General features: G+C 37.7%; 1 protein-coding gene across 5 annotated transcripts in view; it reads right to left on the bottom strand.

Moving 5' to 3' along the window:
• Positions 1-21,686, bottom strand: part of arhgap46b (Rho GTPase activating protein 46b) — a 96,715-nt gene that overhangs the window by 25,506 nt on the left and 49,523 nt on the right. For 3 of the 5 annotated variants that reach the window (XM_055187936.2, XM_055187937.2, XM_055187940.2), the window contains one exon: positions 1,046-2,342. In XM_055187936.2, coding sequence (XP_055043911.2) covers positions 1,046-2,342 — 1,297 coding nt within the window. Of the gene's footprint in view, positions 1-1,045; positions 2,343-4,892; positions 5,210-18,923; positions 18,968-21,686 lie in introns of those variants that run through there. The other 2 variants (XM_055187938.2, XM_055187939.2) reach the window with 2 other exon arrangements.

The following is a 21,686-nucleotide window of genomic DNA, read 5'->3' on the forward strand; positions in this document are numbered from 1 at the left end:
CATTACCCAAATGTACAAAATCACTGCGAGGTGTAAGAACCGACTGTCTGCACAAGAAACGCAACTGGCTGTGTAATTGAGGGGACACTATCCTCAATGATTCTGCCAACAGGACTAGGACCTGTTTTTCTGTTATGTTTTTAAAAACAGAAGTTGTTTCTGGTGGGGTCCACTGTCCAGACTAAAGGTTAATTCATGTTCCAGTTTTTCCAGTGTTTTTCCAAAATCAGCCAGCACAATGCTACCTAAGGGTCAAACTGAAGTCAAGGGTGTGTTTCAATCCGCTCCCTGGTTTGGCAAAACAAAGGTTCAGATAATCAAAAGAAATAATACTGTATGTGTTATAAAACTAGTATGTTTTTATTTTTACATTAATATTGACAATCCCATTATGAATCTTTTAAACCATACTTGTGTTTATAAACGGGGTACCTTTAAAAAAAAGATGTAACCTTATAATCGAGTCACCTTTCACCTTTGTTTCCTATGGAATGTGGTTGGAGATATTAAACCTTTGTTGGTCACCTAACTTCGTCGTGATCAAAGTACATGGTCTCAATCACGTACTTACATTCATTCAAATACAATAATTTGGTTCTCAAGCTCAACACTGACCTACATCCAACTCGATTCCCATATGTGCATCTAGCACAAACAAACACACACTCACTCACAAATAAACATATGATCACTTTTATATGCCTTGCTGGATTAATGGTCTTGCATTTTCCTCACATGCTCTTTCATGAGCAAAACAACAGCCAAACTTTGTACAATCCCCCTAATCCATGTAATTCCACATGAATACACATACACTCACTCTTCCTAGAATAAAACATTCACACCCTCTCCATCTCAGGAAAGCCTAAGCCTCGCCATCTCCTGAATAGTTTCTACAACAACCGGATGGGAAGCGTGTTTTGCTTTTCCACTCTTAGAGACTATAAAACACAGCGGGTGCCTCATGTTATTATGAAAAGGAGAAGGGGCATGAGATGATGGTAACAAAAGAAAAATTTGGATATCTGTAATTATGTTTTCGTACCTGTGAGGGCGACCTGGGTAGTTCTGGAGAGGACAAGCTGGTTTGCGATGTCCCACTCTTCTCCAGCGAATCCACTTTCTCATATGTCCTTTTCTGCCGGCTTGCAAGTACATCCGTAACCAGTACATCACCGTGATTGCTAACACCACCCCTATACAATGATGTTACATCTTCCCTGGACCCCAACACTCCACCTCCTCTTGCGCCCATCTTTAATGAACTCAGAGGGGAGCGCGTGGTACTCCCAGAAGCCTCCGATCCCACCTCAGTGTCCAGACTGGCCTTGCTTCCATGAATCGTGTTGGAACGGTTAACCACCGCCCTCATTTCTGCCATCAACTTCTCGTTCAGTGCGCTCAACTCTCCGCTGCTGCCCACGGACCCGGGCCTTCCTGACCCAGCACCCATAGCTGCACGGCGTCGGTTCTTCCTCCGTAGGCTCGGGGACGGCCCGGTAGAGTATCCGGAGTCCTGATACGTGACAGCAGCCGGGCCTGGGTATTCCTGAGAGGCCAAGCTGCTTTGACGGCTATGGCGAGGCTCTAAAAGCCTCCATGATTGCTTCTTTTCCAGAGAGGCTTCCTTTTTAATTTGGGGAGTGATGGGAGACTGGGGCCGGATTTGAGGATTGGATGGGTTTAGAGCAATCTCACTGGAATTTGAGGTTTGGTGCTGGTGCTTGGAGGTAGATGTTGACACATCTACGTTCACCATGTGTTTGATGCACTCTCGGCCAGCCGGACTATACTCACTAGCTGAAGAGCTGGATGTGTGTTTGGACTGGGGGAACTGAAGAAGTTTAGGAGGCTGGGCAATTCGTGAATGACTGTGATTGGGACCTCGGTTTAAGTGATGCGCCCCCTCTACTTCCATCTCCACTGGGGGTTCATCATAAATGGGTGGGTCCAAGAGTGGGGGTTCATCGTAGATGGGTGTTGTGGGTGTGGCTCCGTACTGAGGGGAGGAGGGGCGAGGTGTACCTGCAGAAGATCGTTGGTGGCCAGGGTACGAGGAAGAGCCGGAAGTGGGCAGAACCAGACAGAAGTTGGCATTATCTGACTTTTTTATGTGATAACCCTGCTTGGAGTCTCCAGGGATGGACATTTTGTTGAGCAGACCGCTTCTGTCGGGTTGCGTTGTGTAACCTTGCTTGGGTGTAGTGAATTGTGTAGGGCTGAAGCGAAGGAGGTGTTGGGCAGTTGCAGGACCCAGTGACTGGTTTCTACCAATGCTGTTAACTTTTACCAACATGGCCGCCTTGGATCCAGGAGCAGGCTGCCATCTTTGAGTAGGGTCTCTGAAATACAGAAATAAATGCTGTTAACACAAAAATTGTTTTAAAATGTAGCATGCGGTCTGTAATTCATACTAAGATTGACAGTGTAAGACAGGGGTCACCAATCCTGGTCCTGGAGGGCCGGTGTCTCTAGAGTTTAGCTCCAACCCTAATCAAACACACCTGAACCAGCTAATTTAGGTTCTTCAGGTGTGTTTGATTAGGGTTGGACCTAAACTCTGCAGAGACACCGGCCCTCACCAGGATTGGTGACCCCTGATTGATGTAAGATATCTACAAAAAAGCCTTTATATTAAGTGTGGGCTAAGATGTCTTAAAGGGGACATTTCATAAGACTTTTTAGGATGTCAAATAAATATTTTTGGTGAGTATGTATGTGCAGTTTAAGCTCAAAATATCATATAGATCATTTATTATATCATGTTAAAATTGCCACTTTGTAGGTGTGAGCAAAAATGTGCTGTTTTTGGGCGTGCCCTTTTAAATGCAAATAAGCTGATTTCTGCACTAAATGCCAGTGCTGTGTTTGGATAGTGCAGATTAAGGGGCGGTATTATCCCCTTTCTGACATCACAAGGGGAACCAAATTTCAATTACCTATTTTTTCAACATGCTTGCAGAGAATGGTTTACAAAAATTAAGTCACTAGGTTAATCTTTTTCACATTTTATAGGTTGCTTAAAGCACTAGGGACCCAATTATAGCACTTAAACATGAAAAAGGTCAGATTTTTGCTATCTATGTGGGCAGTTTACTAGGTTTTGTAATCAAATGTATGCACACACACATAAATATATGCATGTGTATACACAAACCAAATCAAGCTAATTGTTAAAAGAAATACATTTGCATACACTAAAGTCATAAACATACATCATGTTGCTTTCCATGTATTCCTGTATTGTAGTGTAATATATTAGAAAGTTAAACATGAGATCCTCTTCAAGTACAGTGTGCCAAGCCTGACAAAATATTTTTCTCATTTTCTTGAAAAATTAGGTCATACATACAAATAAGAAGAAATCTGGCAAGACAATGTGTCCATTTACCATTCAGTAAAGAAATATAATGCAGTAACACATTTAATAATTATTACTGCTCTAGGTGAATTGTTTGAGTACCAGAGAGCTGCTTGTGACTGTTTTGATTACGAACAACAATGTGCACACACACAGACACACTATCCAGGCCGTTGTGGTGTAGTGTCTAGGAGAAACAGGAAAGGTTGAACAGACAGTGTGTTCCAGCAAGAGCGGAAAAACAGGAATGCACTACGATCTGCTGTAGCAACGTTATCAGAAAGTTGCAGCAATATTAACAGAGCGTTTTAACAATACCAGCACAATTGCATTCACTTATCTATCGCCCACACACATACACCAAAGAAGTAAAGAAGCAGCAAACGCATGCATGCATGAGACATACAAACACTTTATTTACATTATAAGTAGTGATATAATTAGTTTGAATAAAAATATGCATGCATTGCTGTTTACTTAAATGTAGCACACACTTGTGTATAGGGCGGTGCAATTAATTGTTTTTGCTAAAACAATTATTGTGCGATTAAAATATATATTGCATGCTGCTGGACTGATGTGTTTGTAAGGCACTTCAAAGCTTAAATAAATGCATATTTTCAAAGTCAAAGAGTAATCGTGATTATGATTGTGCCCATAATTGATCAGTACACGCGTGTGTAATGCATGTACAGTATATAAGAACATGCATGTGTTATTTCATGCATGCATACATTAGTGTCAAACACGTGTTGCTGTAAATACCACAAGACCTGTAGAGCTTAATAAACGCACAACATCAATACACAACACAAAATCATGAATAAACTATAAACAAACAAACACAAGATGTTAAATCTGTATGTTTGGGTTATTGATGATATAAACCACCTACAGATCTTTAGACTCATCTAGATTGTAGTGCTACATTGTGTATGCATTATAATCTCAAGTCTGCCAAGATAGCGGTTTCCTTAAACCTGCCGGCTCACAAAACTGTGGTCAAAAAATTGCCACCGGGGCGGCACCCTTTCAAAAAGTACACATTTGCACCTAAATAGGTCATATTAGTACCTTAAATGTACATATTGGTACCAAATGTATACATACAGTATCTGTACCTAAATGGTACATACGAGGGCATTTTTAAAGGGTAGGCAGCTAGGGACCATTTTTGACCCTTTTTTTAGTCCTTGACCTTGTTAGTGACCTATCTTACACACAACTACTGAAACAACAAGCAATTAAATTACTTAAGAACCAGCAAAACCACTTCAGATGAACAGCTACACAAGCAACATAACATCTACATTAACATGCATCCTTCATTCAAACCTAAGTGATACAGGTTTTCATCAAGTGACATGATAATATATTTATTTTAGTTATAAAAAAATGACTTTTCAGTAAGACACTGCACTTTCTATTGAAGATACACCTGCATCTCGACTCACATGCACCTGACACAGTGTGTATTATGTATCAATACAATCTGCTAGAAAGAAATCATGTATTCAGCAATCATACTTACTCCTGGCATACCCAGAGTTGGCACACTCGTCGATCTGTAAGGGTACTTGGGGTCCTAGACAGCACCTCCCTAAACTAAAACCCCAGAGGAAATGAAATCGCCAAAAAGATCCAAATCGAAGAGAAGGCAATGCCCCAAATTCCGACTCCAACCGATGTCTCTTTGTAATTCTTCAGGTTGTTAAAATCTCACCGCCACCACGCGATCTTTAAATTATGGAGTGGTACGGAGAGAGACAGAGAGCGAAGGAGGAAAGGAGAAAGGGAGGGTGAGAAGGACGGGAGAAGGGGGGGTTACAGTAGCAAGAATGTGAGTCTTGAGATCGTAACACACAAATACGCACACACACACTAAAAAACTTGGATCGCCACTCCCCTGGACCAGTCTCAATCCAGTCGACTCAAATCAGATAGACTCTCAGTGTGTGAAACAATACTTCCCCAAAGTAAGAGAGGTATTAAGAGTTACTGAATCAGTCTTGTTTTCTAGTAAAAATATTTTTGAAACAACACACATTTGATTAAGATGCACAATGTAATTATTTTAAGGTGCATTATTATAAATTTAAGATGATGGATTACAAAATGTTGTTTAATAAATTTATTAAAACAAGTTTATGCATAAACAACTTGACTGTGAATTATTGTGTAATTTAATTAACTTGAATTGCCAATCTTTTTTTAACCTTCCCGACTAGTGAGGAGCCGCTATAAAATATACAAACAAAGCTAAACCAGCTTAAGTTATTTCAGCTCTATTTTTATAATTCACAGCAACATCTCACTAGTCACGAAAGTTCAAATTAATTGTAAATTAAAATTGATTAATCTTAAGAATGTAAGTGTATTAAATTTTACAGTGTATGCAGATATAGCAAAAATAAACTAAAAGAAGTACTAAAAAGTGCTTTAACTCATATATTAAACAAGATACAACCTTTCGTCTCTCATGCACTTTTTCAACACTTGACAACACCTTATTCCTCACAGTCTTTTACTCAAACCCTTTGTTCTCCATAAGTGGCTGTCCGGCTCCTCTCAATCAAAAGCTTTTTACATTCTTCACAGCCAGATCTTCTCTCTCTCTTCACTCTCTCCCCGCTGTGGTCTTTCTCATCCATTGTGTCTAACTGCCTCCCGGCTAAATGTTAACCAACTATTGAGTAAATACATCATTTCAGGCCTGTCTCCTCGAAACTCATCCTGCTTTCCCTCAATTGATAAAGTTTGACAAGTTTGCAACTTTACTGATACAAACATATTAATGCAGTACAAGGTCTGTTACAGTGTGTATGTATGCTTTGCCAAAATACTTAGCACAAATACAATATTTTTGGAGTGCATACAATTTTGGTACGTCATCCGAAACATTTGTGGAAAAATTCAAAAATATTCCCCAAAACCAAAACAACAGGTGTCAAAGTAAATACTGCCATAACAAAGGTGTTTTTGAGTTTGTAACAGTTCGACCTTTAAAGGGACACTCCACTTTTTTGAAAATATGCTCATTTTCCAGCTCCTCATTTGATTTTTACCATTTTGGAATCCATTCAGCAGATCTCCGGGTCCGGCGGTACCTCTCCCAGCATAGCTCAGCATAATCCACTGAATCTGACCAGACCATTAGCATCACGCTAAAAACAAACAAAGTTTCAATATTTTTCCTATTTAAAACCTGACTCTTCTTTAGTTTTTAACAAATCAAAGACTTTGCTGCCGTAACATGGCTGCACGAGGTGCAATGATATTAAGCAGTGCCTGGACAGGCGCCACCTGGTGGTGCCGGTGTGCGTATACTGTGTTCGATTTTTTTAACACAGTGCGGCGCTGCGCGGCCGTTGTGCGACCCCCTTCAGAAATGTTCAATAGCAGGGGACTATTTTCAGCCATGTTACAGCAGCAAAGTCATTGATTATTACGCCAGAATGAGAGTATAGTTCCTAGCCATATAGGCCTAGAAAATCACAACTTTAAATTTTCTGTTGGCCTTAGTACACGATGTAACTACAGAAGAGTCTGTTAGAATAGTTTTAAATAGGAAAAATATCGAAACTCTTTGGTTATTTTTGAGCGCAATGCGTATGTTCTAATCAGATTGAATGGACTGTGCTAAGCTATGCTGGGGGTGATACTGCCAGACCCGGAGATCATCTGAATGGATTCCAAAATGGTAAAAATCAAATGTTTAACTTTAGGGGAGCTGGAAAATGAGCATATTTACAAAAAAGTGGAGTGTCCCTTAAACTCTTTCCCCGCCAGCATTTTAAAAAAAGGTGCCAGCCAGTGCCAGCATTTTTCATGATTTTCACAAAAGTTGAATGCCTTCCAGAAGAAGTTTTTTTTTTTTTAAATATATAAACATACAATATATCAAATGAAAGAACAGACCCTCTGCTTTCAAAAACCTCAAATACCTTAATTATTTCTCTTCTTATCACCTCTCAAATGTGGGCAAATTTGTTCAAAAATCTGAGATAATTCCATTTTTGTGAAGGACTTTTGATAGAGATCAGATTCAGAGCGATCCTCAAAACATATAGGAGTTTTACTTTTTCATGTGAGGTGTTGCTTCTGGATTGCATAAGTTGCGGAAGCCACCTGGTGGATAATAGCGGTATTGCTGATTAACCGAAATACTCATCATTGGCAGGGAAGCGTTTTCTCTAAAATGATGAGTTAACTCGTCAATGGCGGGGACAGAGTTATAGGGGGAGGGTCTAAAGCTATTTCATGCATCCTGACTTATTAACACGGTTTAAGAGTTGGATTCCTTAGGCTAAACTTTGGCAAAGTGTCAAAAAGGCCATTGGGTGTATAATGTATTTCAGTCTCGAATGCACTGCGCCAGAGTTCTTACAAGTTTTAGCAAGTTTTTTTGAACAAGAAAGATTCTTACGTAACAATCTTGCTTTATTTCTTTTATGGCCAATTTCAGTGCAGGAAGTACAGTGGAAGTCCTTATATGGGCACTTTAACCAGAATAGGGCATGAACACACCAACCAAAAGCTGATATGAAATCAACGTCACCAAAGAAGTGCGCTGTTGTTTATGGGGAAATTTAAGCTTGTTCAGCTTCCCAATAAACCCAGCATTATAGAAACAATGGATATAGTTTGTTTATCCGGGGTAGCAGTGGAGTTGTGTGTGTGTGTGTGTGTGTGTGTGTTTGTCTAAAGCGTGATTTTGTTTAAATGTAGTCGCAGGCGGTAAGTAAAACTGCATCAAATGTCTGTGTTTTGTTGGCAATCGACGCGTAAGTGCATATAATGTATGACGAACATGTAGTGAAACATAAGTTATCCAGAGATAGTGGGGTAATGTTTTGTGTGTGTTGCTTGTTTGTGACTAGTAGTACTCTTCCAGAAGCTTAGGTTTATTCTAAAAGAATCGGTACAGCTGATCTGTCTTTTATAAAACAAAACTAAACTTTGAATATATGAAGAATTTAATACTACTATATAGGTACTCAAGAATCCCACGAGATAAGCGGAAACAGCGTGTGTTATGTGAGGTTTAAATCCCATCTAACTACCATTGGACAACATTTTAAATGTCTTTCTTCCCCGATGGAAGAACGTAGAAGAGCTTTCCTGTGAATACATCAGGGTCATTACTCTGTTTTTTCCTTATTTAACTAAACTGAAAGAGACGTCTGTTGATTTCAGCACACACAGTTGTGACTTGCTACTGACACCAGCTCATTTATCATCATAGGGCTGGAAGTCTTGCCCAGGTGTTTAGTTTCTCACACAAGCACAAAAGAGTCTCGTCTCAGTTAGATTAGACCGAGCTGATTGTATTATTTGCTCTGTCCGGACACAAAAGGATGCTGAGAGAGTTGGACAGGGGGCCGCGGCGCAGATTGGGGGTGTCCTGAGGGAGTGGATGTTAAAAAAGTTCAAAGGGCGTTTCTGTCACAGCGTAAACAGGAAATACCAGCGCAGCGTTCACCATGAGCTGAGCTAAGAGAGCAGCGTATGTCCGGAGTTAAATTGTAGTGTAGTCGTCTAAAACACACATATAGTACGCCTGCATCCAAACTGCAATAAAACACAAATATATATCTCTAATAGCAAGGAGGTACCGGAATAAAGCTGTTTGTTAGCATTCCCATTTATCTCAATGGCAGTCACTCAGGTAGCCCATGCAGCGTCGGAATTATGACTTCACCTAAATTATAAATGTCACGTGACTGATCACTTTATAATAAAATTGTTTGCAGCAGATGCTAAGCATTTATTTCAGTTGGAGAAAGTTGGAAAAATATGCTTCCTATTACCAGGGATGTTAAAGTTGCAGTATCAAACCGCATGGGCTAACCAGCCAAACCTCAACCCTTTTTAATAGCAAATACCACTTTTGCAATGTATTTCAGATATTAAACCCTTGAACCTTCTCAAAAAGGGGGCAAATAATGATTTGATCTTTATTTTTTAGGTGTTTACTCTTTCATTGACCAATCAGCTGTCAAAGTCCAACTGTAGGGAGCTCAAAAGCTGATAGGCCAGTAAAACTGATCAGACAACTTTGATCAGACATCCAGAACTTGCACTTTAATTAAAGTAATAATTTACCCCAAAATGATCATTCTTTTACAGTTTACTCACCCTCATTTCATCCCAGATGTATATCATTTTAAAGTTAAACACAATCAATTTTATATTAAGTTCTAATGCAATTAGTGTTGAATTGAAATATGGCGGCACTAGAGATGTAACAATTACCGGTTTAATGGTTAACCGGAATTAAAATGTCCAACGGTTAGTATTACCGCGTCATTTATTTAAAATTATGTGTTTGTGCGACAGTGTTTCAATGACGGACTTTAAATCTTAAAAATGTTCACATTTAGGAAAATCTAGTTGTAATGTCACAAATAAACATAATATTTTTTTAAACAGATCCATTTTTTCTTTTAATTTTCCATTATATGATGAGTTTACAGCTAATTTTTACTCTGTTTGTTTATTCTGCGATTGCTGTGAGCGCAGGTGTCATGCTGCTTACTTCTGGATCATTTATGGAGCTTTTCCATTGCATAGTATCCCACGATTTGTTTGGGTCAGGTCGGGTCAGCTCACCTCACTTTTGCTTGGTTAGCTTTTCCATTGAGTTTAGTAACACTTTAGAGTGGGAGGGATTATAGGCGTGTCGTTATATTTGCGCTGCTGTGACATCATACAAGTGAGAGCGTCATTGTACATTCCCATACATTCATTTGTTTCTCAGTCCGCCACAAAATTAAAATTGACAACCTCAATAGATGTTTGCACATCACGTTTATCACTACCTCTGTCTCGCATGACAGTTTCTGTACAAACACCCGTGGCGTCAGTCGCGAATGTTCCGCCACAAACTGCAAGTCTGGAAAAAAATTGTTATGGTGTTCCTGATTCTCAACCTGTAGATGTTTTTCATCGCTAAAAGAGAGTTTGGGAACTAACAGCAAAGCACAGATGACAACATGTTTGCTCGAGACAGCGCAAGCTAGCATGAAGGTAAAGCTAATCGTTAACATTATAGCGATGGCGCTGGTAGTGACGATTCTCTCAGACCAATCAGTGATCTACAGTGTTTTCGCATCACGTTTTGGTATCAGCTCGGGTCGCTTGGAACCCCAACCGATTTAGTAGTACTAAAAAAAGTATCGGGTACTACGTACTGCATCCTGTGGAAAAGCCCCAAAAAGTAAGCTGATCCAACCCGACCCAAACTAAACCGTGTGGCGCTATGCAATGGAAAAGCGGCAAAAGTCAGTCCTTTCAGAAAAACGCGGAGTTTTTTTGTGATTGTTGCGGGCAAAAATCCTCGATTTTGCGGCACGTTTTCTTAAAAAATGTGATGGAATATGCAGGATATTTATGCAATTTATGCGATGGAATTGCGGGAATTTGCGAAAATTGCGGAACTTGCAAAAACTGCAATGATGTTCACGTCACATAATCACGTCACTTCATAACGTTCCCATGGCAATAGAGGACACGGCTGCGCTTTTGGGAAGTAAATGCAACTTTTTTCAACTTTCTGCTAATATATATGTGACTTTTTGCTACAAAAATGCGGAGATTATAAAATCATGCAAGCCCCGCATATTTTGTGCGCGGAAATATGTAATAAATGTGGTGTCGTATTTGGAAAAAATGCAGCCCCGCATATATATGCGGACTTTGGCTGATTATGCAATATATCGCGCGATCGCACAATCGCGTTTTTCTGGAGGGACTGAAAATTACACCCGATTTCTCACAACATACGCAGACAGATAACTTGCTGGTATGTTCTGTGTTTATATGAAAATCTGATTTACTCACTTGTGTTTTATCTGAACTAGATGAACATTTATCTCACGACCCCAAATGATGTGCCATGATTCATGTTAATGTTATTTATTTGATATTTATGCAAACAAAAGTGCACTTACTTGTAAAATAAATTTTCAATTTCTATAAATTGTTCAATAAATCACGATAATATTGATAACTGTGGCGATTTTGGTCACTATAACCGTGAAATTTTCATGCTGTTTCATCTCTAGGCGGCACATTGTTAACTTCAAATATAATTGGTTCATTTTTTTTTATCTTTTTTCCGTCTTATTTTTCCCCAAAGCTTTATTAGAGAACATATACAAAACATCATTACAGAAAAACAGGCATTAAAGACATTTTGAAGAACAAAAAGTAAAAAATAAAATAAAACTAAAAACAGAAGACATTAATAATTGGTTCATGACAAAATTTCACATGACAACCAGACACGCAAGAGCCAAAGTTAACCACATGCAACCATATTGGAATTAAATGCTAATTTGCGTTTGTTTTGGTTTCAATTACACTAAATAAGCTCAAAATATTGTTTTCTCTCACAAACATATTGTTTTGCTTTAGAAGGCATATGTGATCCTAGAACACAAAACCAGTCATAAGTTGCATGGGTATATTAGTAGCAATAGCCAATAATACAGTACATTGCATGGGTCAAAATTATGATTTTCTTTTAATGCAAAAAATCATTAGGATATTAAAGCCCACGTAACACACTGTTTCTGCATTTCTGATGTTAATCTGGAGTACCTTTAGAGTAGTATTACATCCTTTATATCTCCAAAGAGTCTTTAGTTTAATCAGATTTATAAAAGAAAGATTAGCTTTACCGATTCTTTCTGATAACGTACGAAAAAATGAAGGAGGAGTTCCTACCACGTGCGGAGCGAGTACAAGTCATGCAACACTATACAACTCTTATAACTTATGATTCACTACATGTTCGTGTCATTTATATAATATGCACGCGCCTATTTCCAACATAAGCCAGAAATCTTACTTACACATGCAACTCATGACCCGGTTGGGAAAATCCACCATATCAAACACACACGCAAAACTCCGCTGCTACCCCAGATAATAAACTATATCCATTGTTTCCATAAGGCTGGATTTCTTCTCCTTACATCCACAAACACACTTCTTCTTTCGTGCCATTGTTGAGTTTTGAAATTAAACAAAGCTGTGTCATGGGATAAGATGTTTGTAAGTTCTAGCGTCTCCTGCTGATTGACTGGTGGGCGGGGTTTTCCAGGGGAAGTGCCCATAAAAAGAAGTGATACATATAAAAACCCCTGAAACGTCAGCTGGACCCGTAATCGAAAAAAAACTTTCCGAAACTTGTATGAACCCTGGCAAAGTGCATTCGGCACAGAAATACTCTGTGACACGCCCAACTGCTTTTTTGACACTTTGCCTACGTTCAGCATGAGAAAACAACTCTATAACTGTGTTAATAAATCAGAATGCATGAAATACCATTGAACCACCCATTTAAGTAAAGATGATGTTCCATCAAGATATTTTGTACATCTCCTATGGTAAATATATAAACATTAATTTATCAGTAGTAATTTGTTCATTAGGACAAATTTAAAGGTGTTTTTTTCAATATTCTTATTTTTATGCACCCTCAAAATTTTCAAATAGTTGAATCTAGACTAAATATCGTACTATCCTAACAAAACATACATCAATGGAAAGGTGATGTATAAATCTCAATTTCCCCAATGTACCCTTATGACTAGATCTGTGGTCCAGGGTCACATATTAACCCACTGGATTCCTTTGCATTATTTCTATAATAAGCTTTGTACTTTTTGCAATGATAGAAACATATTCCAATTTTAATAGTTTAAATGAAAGGGAGTACTAATTGTTTTTAAACATGAGTATAAAAATATGTATGGGGAATATGTGGTGCAGCATAAGCATTTTTACTACAGGGTCAGAGTAAACTGTCTGAGTTTAACCTTTCAATGGAGCTCAGAGTCGGATGAACAAACACACACTGATACTCAGTGGGCGAGTGTGAGGGGGCAAACCAGTCACATGTGCCTTTGTTCTCTCTCTCTCTCTCTCTCTCTCTCTCTTTCTCTCTCTCTGGCTGTTATCCTGTTCTGCTCTTTTAGTCACATAGACAAAAATGTGCAGTTTGCTTCACAAGGCTAAAAATTCGCACCACATCTCCACCCTTCTCTATTCTCCCCAATTACACGTCGCGAATGCATGTAACACACCGGCCCACCCTCTTGTTGGTATACTTATCCACATTTGAGAGCATGGAAAATATTTTGTAATCCCTTACGTTTTCAAATCGTGCTTCGAATGTGTGTGCATGTGGATTATATATACTTAAGCAGCATCATACTAGCGATTTGCGTGGTTGTGCTGAATAATAATATTTAGGTAATAATATTGATATTATAGAATACAACACTCCTATAAATAATAATGTATTATGAAAAACTGAATACACAGTCATTTGTTTTTATTTCACCAAAGAAAACACTATGAAAACACTGGCTATGTTTACATGCAACAATTTTTGTCAATGCGACTTCAATCCAATTGCAAATTAACCCGAACCAAACTTCTGCACAAGTGCACCGCAAGGGTTGCCAGATCCTTGGCCATTCAAAACAATCCCAAAAGCATCCAAGTGACCATGCAAAGCCTAACTATCAAATAATGAACAAAATCCTTACATCTTTAACCCACAAAAAAATAAAACTCACGGAAACAGTAGCCCAATTAACTCCACTGTGCACACAGTGTCTATTGTCAAGTCCAGCTTAATCTCTGGATGAATGTTCAAAGAGTCAAAGTGTGGTTGAAGAAGGTTGTTCTTAAGAAGTTTACAGATATGAGCAACGGAAACAACTTTTGAATGGCACAACACTATGTAATTGCTTTATGTATGTTGACACATTACACATGAACCCGCTTGCAGAATGTACAGTGTGTGCCCTCATTTTCTTAATTATGCGTTTTGCCAATGCCATGCTATTACATGCGGGTATCGTGTGATTCTTGAATAAGAGGTAAATATAAAACGGGAACATGTTTAATACTGATGACAGTACATGGTGGTCATAAAGGGATGGACATGGTCAGAAACAATGCTCAGGTAGGCTGTGGCATTTAAACGATGCCCAATTGGCATTAAGGGGCCTAAAGTGTGCCAAGAAAACATCCCCCACATCATTCCACCATTGTATTAATGAGAACAGGTGGTCCTAATAATATATATACATAGGATCACAGATCTATTTGTGAGAGCAAGAGAGAGAAGGCTGGAAAAAGGGGGTGGAGTCTTACAGGATTTGTCATGGGAAAGTCAAGCATGGAATCCAAAGAGACTTCGGCATTCTCTGGTTAAGGAATGTTGCAAATATAAAGAACATTATTTGTGAAGGCGTGTAAGTGTGTAAATTATAGAGTACACTGAATAACACATAAACAAGCATATGGAGAGAGAGGGTGTGTGTGTGGCCGAACATGAGACTATTCCTGTTTCATCTCAACTCAGCAGGTCAAAACTTTTGACCGCTGACCTCCAGACTGACCTTATTGACATGATGTCGGGAATATGAGCCAAAAATACTCCGCATTCCATGTGGCGGCTCTCATACACCCTTATCTGACCCAGATCGCTCACTACATTTGACAAACACAGTACACGACACTCGTTCGGCTCAAGGCATCACTGAGCCTTGGTGGGTGAATGGATTTGGCAGTCGCAGTGTTCAGTTTCATATATTGAGCTCTCTGTTAACTCTGTCACAACATCTGAGGAAGAAAACACATTTGAAGCTGGCGAATTTGAAGGAAGAGAAAACTAAAGTTAAGACCTGTTTGAAATGTGAGCTAACTCAATTTGGTCACGGAGAGTCAAATTGGGTTTGCAGGCAGGGCGTTTGAATTAGCGTGGATGAAATAGTGACAGGATGAGAGGAAGAGAAGAGATGTTTTCTGAAACCATGAGGTGGATAAAACAGTCGAGTAACAAAAACAAGGTGGTTAGCGTTGGGTTTTCTGTTGTTTATACCTTATAAAGAATAGCTAACGGATTAGATTTCACTGTGAACTAGCGTGGGCTGCTACAGACTTTTATGGCAGATTTATGACTGATGTATATGGATGTCAAACAAACATTTTAAATGATGTACTTAGCTTAGTATTGTGTTGTCGCTAGACTAAATTTCGCACTTAGTTTTGTAGACAAAATAGCTCTTAAGTTGACTCCAGGAAATGGTTTAATCCAAACAATTTTTACTTTCCTGTCTTTCCATATTGAAAAAAAAGTTGAGACCATCATCGAAGGGTTTATACATTTTGTAAAATAGCCACTAGCCTTAAGTTTAAAAATTATATTTTAGTCGAAAATTGTATATTCTATTCTGATTTTTTATTTAATAAATAATGCAAGTCATAATATAACTATGTATTTTATCTCTTTTTTTATGTTTTTATAATTATATAGAAATGATAGATGTAGAAAAACTAAACTTTTCTCTTAACTTTTTCCGTGTTTATTATTATTATTATTATTATTATTATTATATATTATTATCACTATTTCTATATTTACTTTTTTTTGTACACGCTTTGCAACAACCCAAAATTGTGAAAAGGACCATAAAAATAAACTTGAATGACACAGTACATGCTTGACAAATGGTGACATATATATTGGGTTAATGTTATGAATCTGTCTCCCTTTTCATTTCTGTCTTTTTCTCAGTGAAAGTGGTACCATGGTGAAAACGTGTATTTCCCATGGCTATTTGCCATCAAGTAGAGGAGGAAAATATGGAAAGTATTCAGACGGGCATAAACACAGACAGCTAAAACATGTGGGTCCTATGTGAGAGGCATTCATGAACTGAATGACCCTTGTTATTGCATTTATTAGTTACAGACTAGAGCAAATACGCAATAAATATACATGACTTCAACCAATACTACCCAGGGCTCCAGCCTAACTTTTTTCACTAGGAGCACAGTGACCCCAACTGAAAATTTTAGGGGCGCAACCAGAAAATTTAGGGGCACATACCGTAAATCAACATGCTAACCAAATGTTCACATTTCTACTAAGTAATACACTGTATTACTAATAAATACTTTGATGATAGATTTAGAAAGTACAATGTGCTGTTTAAAATAATAAAAAAAGGTCGCACATGTGCGACTGGATGAATAATTTAGTGGCACACTCTCAAAACCATAAGAGGCTTCAAACAATTGTATTGTCTATCACAGATTTTGTGATGTAGTCTGATATTTCCAATACGTTTGTCTATTCACCTTAAAATGAAAGTGATCTTAATGCCATAGACTAGTATACAGTATGACTTCCTTTTTATAGCTGAACACATTTAGGGCTAGATTAAAGGTGCATTGTGTAACTTTTAGGAAGATCTCTTGACAGAAATGCAATGTAATACACATTACTATATTATTAGTGGTGTATAAAGACCTTACAAAATGAACTGTATTGTCCTTATTACCTTAGAATGAGCCACTTTTATCTACATACAGCAAGGGTTCCCTTACATGGAAATCTCCATTTAGCGCCCCATGTTTCTAAAAGGACAAACTGCTTTACAGAGCGCATTTCATCACAACGTTGTCTCAGATGACGGCATGTTTGTCCTGTGAAAGCTACCGTAGCTTCTCTATGCTTTTGGAAAGGGAGGGGTGAGCTGTGGACCAAGCTGTTGGTTGCAATTCGCAATCTCACCACTAGATGCCTATAAAATCTACACAGTGGACTTTTAACTAACATCTTTTGGCGTTAAAAACTACTGTCAGGATTTACCTTAGACACGCTGTGAAAAACGACAGACACTGTGAATGTGCAGACACTGTGACAGATCTTATTGCATATGCATTCGTAGGAGTTTTTCTTTCAGACGCAACATTTATGGGAGGAGTGATGCGTTTGTGAGGACAAACTATTAAAAAAATGTCAGCCTATTTAGAGACTGATAAGTCACGTTTAAATGTAAAAAACACTGTAAGTTGTCTATGATCTAAAATGGCAGAACGCTGGCTCCAAATATGTGATCTAAGTTTGTCACATTAGAGAAAAATGCGTTATTAACCGCCAAGCCTCCATTGCGTCATCGAGCCACCGTTTTAGCATCACCCAAATAATGCTGAACTTATAAATGGTGAAAAACTGTTTAATGGTGTAACAATTCAGTACTACACAGTTTTTGTAACATGTTTCAGCAATTCATTTCTGTAACACTTTACTTGAAGGGGTGGGCATAAAACTGACACGACACCTTCATAATCATGACATGATGAAGGAGATTTATGCACATTTATGACAACTGTCATTAAGTGTCATATGTTCCATTATGTAATTTATGTCATTAAGTGTTAATACTCTGTCAAATAGTTTTATAACATGAAACTTTTTCTTGACCTCAGCTACAGTGGTACAAATTGAACTTAATAAGTTGAAGTGTTAATACTATGTCAAATCATTTTAAATACCCTAAAAAATTGTGAAAGACACAAGTATAACAAGATTATACTTAACTTTATGTATGTGCACAATACACACAGAGGGTTCTGAAATTTTCTGACATAGAAGAAAAAACTGACAAAACCATTTAATTAATTAAATTAATTAATTGAATTAACTGTTTTCCAGCGATATGGACCCAATGCTGGCTTAACCCATTATTGTACTGTTTCCATTTAATTTTAGGTGAATGGGTTTCCAAATGCAATAAAATATAATTTTATCAATTTTAATTATTATTATTATTATTGGATGATTGATTTCATTTTTAAACACCTGGAGGAACCTTAAAAAATCATTATGAACCAAAGAATGTTCATGATGCTGTTATAAAACTATTTGACAAAGTATTAACACTTAATGACAAATTTGTACCACTGTTGTTGAGGTCAAGAAAAATATTCATGACACTGTTATAAAACTATATGACAGAGTATTAACACTTAATAACATTTAAATGCCAAATTTGTATCACTGGTAAAAAAGTGGTCAGGACAAGTTATGATGTATTGGTTAATGTCAAGTTGTCATAACAAAGAAATCTCATACAATGTCATCTTTGCATTAAAAATGATAATTGAACGAATGACACTTAACGACAGCCGTCATCAATGTGCACAAAATGATGTGTCACGTTCACGTGTCATGTCAGTCCCATGAACACCCCTTTAAGTAAAGTGCCACCTGAAATACCTTTACCAAACACTCAACCATCTGCTGTCGGTGCATCCAGTGTATTAAAATAACACCATTTGCCATGTCTGGCTGGTCGGGATACTTAAACAAACAGTTTTGGGGGCACCAACCAACAAATGGCTTAATAACAGTTGCCTCCATAGATAAGCCAAGAAAGAGAAAGTCGTATCACACCTCTCATTTATACACAAATATTATTCATTAAATGACACTGCAATGTTTTCCAGAATATATCCTGTGCCAGACATCTCAACAATACAATTGTTTACTAGGGCAGTAAAAAAAGACAATAAAAAAAGCATCAGTATGTTTGGGTGGACCAGTTTCACATCTTTCTGTTCCTCCCTCATTTCTGTTTTGTTCTATAAACGCACACATCTAGCCCACTCGGTTAAAAAATGGCACTGACGTATCCTCAATGTTACCAAATTTGCCCGTTTTATTTTAGTAGAACATAATTCCTCCTACCTCTTCCCCTTTTCTGAACCTCCATTCATCCCAGTACGATCACCTGCTTTCTTTAGTGATTACCAGTTGACCCACCTTAAGTCTGCTACATGCTCTGTTTTAAACCTGAACAGTGTGTTTCTGTGTTCACTGGTCTGCTCCTCCTTTAAGTCAGGAAGCATGTGAATACCTCTCCGAGTAGCATATGAGTGTGCATGTGTTTATATGAAGAGAGCCATGCCAATCTGGGCTTGGTCACATCGTTTCTCCACCATACCCTGCAGGTTCTGGTATGGGTGTGCTGTTCTGATTTTAAGTAGCAGACGTTTTGGAAAATCAATGGCTAGGCCAGTTTTGAAAATACAGGTTAGGGTGTGAGTGACGATAGTTGTGGTTAGTACTAATATTATTGTTATGAAGGTGAGAAAAAGTAAATAGCTATGAAAGGCTGCATTACGTAAGGCATGATGAACAGTCACCCGGTTGTTTTGCGGAATAAATCTCCACAGGGTGAAAATAAAATCCTTAAGGGATTTATTTGTGATAACAACTGGCTAGATGTAGATTAGCCTGCTTATTACACTGCTATTTCCACATGAGCAAATATATAACTCTGCATATTAATATTTAATATGATTTTACTTTACCACAGGTAAGAGGAGTTTTTAGACAGGATATGAAACAAAGTAGTTGTCAAACTATGTAGAAACTTAACATGCGCAGTTACAGGTGTGTGTTTATAGAGTGTGTATAGCTTTAAGTGTGGCTCATACTATCAAAAACAGTCAGGGCGTTGCTTTATGGTTTACTAAGTTTTTCTGATTGGTTTCTAGGTGGTTGCTTACTGCCCAAAGTCAAAAAAGTCCAAACCCAACGTTTCTGTCATACTGTTATATCTACATATTGAATATGCTACCACTTTGATTGTCCCACCTCTACAAGTAGCAATATTTCAGGCATCATTCATGTCCACAGCACAAATATATTATGCAACATGCTTAGGGTTAAGAGTTTGCCTAAATCCTTAAGGGATTTACTGCATTAGTACACAATATAAAAAATCTTTGCTGCCTTAAATTTTTTGTTTAATCAACTCGGATTTACAGGTTATTTTAACATACTATTATTTATCTTGACAAGAGATGAGTAGCTACAACTTATAAAATATAGGCTAGTTGAAATAAGTCAACTTCATTTTATAAGTTATAACAACTCATCTCTAGTCAAGATAAATAATAGTATGTTCAAATGACTTGTAAATCTGAGTTCATTTAACAAAAAATTTGACAAAAACCCAACCAAACTTAAAGGGGACATATCATGAAAATCTGACTTGTTCCATGTTTAAGTGCTATAACTGGGTACCCAGTGCTTTTATCAACCCAGAAAATGTGATAAAGATCAAACCAGTAACTTAGTTTTGCTAAACCATTCTCTACAAGCACATGAAAAAATTGGTTTTTTAATTATTATAATAATATCATCCCTTAATCTGCACTATCCAACCACAGCACTGCCATTTAGTGCAGAGAAAAGCACAATTGACTTTTAATTGCAACAAACCACCATCATTGTGATCAGTGTTTGAATTTCATCAGCTCATTTGCTTTTTTAAATGACAATACCCTGGCCATACTACTGTTGTCAGTGATATAAGTATTTGAAATGAAAATGATTTCTTAATGTCTAGTGACATATCAGGGCCATTTTATGATTCATTGATATACATTTCTTACAGTTCCTTTAATTATCACAGAAAGATGCAAAACCCAGTAAACACGTGAAATCATGCGATTATCACAGGGACATCACACCATTCTCATACTGTGAGTTTCTCTCATTGTGAGTAATATGCAAGCTCATTGTGAATTCAAAATGTTGAGTTCAGGTATAAGTGCACAATAAGTGTGCCTTAAATAACATAAAATGTCAAGACATGGCAAGAAGCCTATAAATAAAGGTGCTAGAAAGCTCACACACACTCTGGAGGTAAAAGTGAACAAAGTTCTCTGATTTATGCTGTCCAAGCGTCATGACATATTGTTAGAAAGAGGTTGTTGGCTCGATTCCCACAGCTGGCAGAAAGTGACTGAAGTGTTTTGGTGATGCAGTGATAGTTGCCCAGTATTTGTGTCTGTGTGTGGTTTGTGTGTGTTCATGACTTGCGGTGGATGGGTAAAATGCAGAGACAATCATGTCTTTTTACTTTATCTTTTATTGGTCACTTTATTTAAAAATTTTGATCATAATAATCTGGGGAAAATACGTTAAATAACAGTATATGGCTGCAGAACCTTTAAAGAAAAAATCTATACAATTATTTTTTTCGGACTTTATAAGAATTAAGAAATTGTACTTTTTTTATTTTACTATTTTACGTTTTATGTTTGGCAGCCGCTGCTGCCCGTCATTTGACCTTTGTTATGATATATTTTTTTATAGATTTCACTACCTAATGTATTTTAATGATAATGTATGACTTATACACATGCAAGCACATGCACATGAGCATAAACAATTTGCAGATTCCCTTTCTATGAAGACCACGTGGCCAAAAATTCCTCATGTCAAAAATAATGCCGCTCTGAAAAGAGAAAATGATAACAAGCAAGATCTGAGAGGCAGGGACAGGAAAAGACACGTCCAATTAAAGCTTGAGATTAGGGCGCTTGAGGATCCAGAGGCTGGAATAAAAACAAAAGCATGTGCAGGCAATAAAGGAAGCATCAACCAAAATGTGTAACAAAGACAAAGATGAGGTGGTCTGTCATGAGGTGATCTCCA

This window comes from Misgurnus anguillicaudatus, chromosome 13 (assembly GCF_027580225.2).
Source record: "Misgurnus anguillicaudatus chromosome 13, ASM2758022v2, whole genome shotgun sequence".
NCBI lineage: Eukaryota > Metazoa > Chordata > Actinopteri > Cypriniformes > Cobitidae > Misgurnus > Misgurnus anguillicaudatus.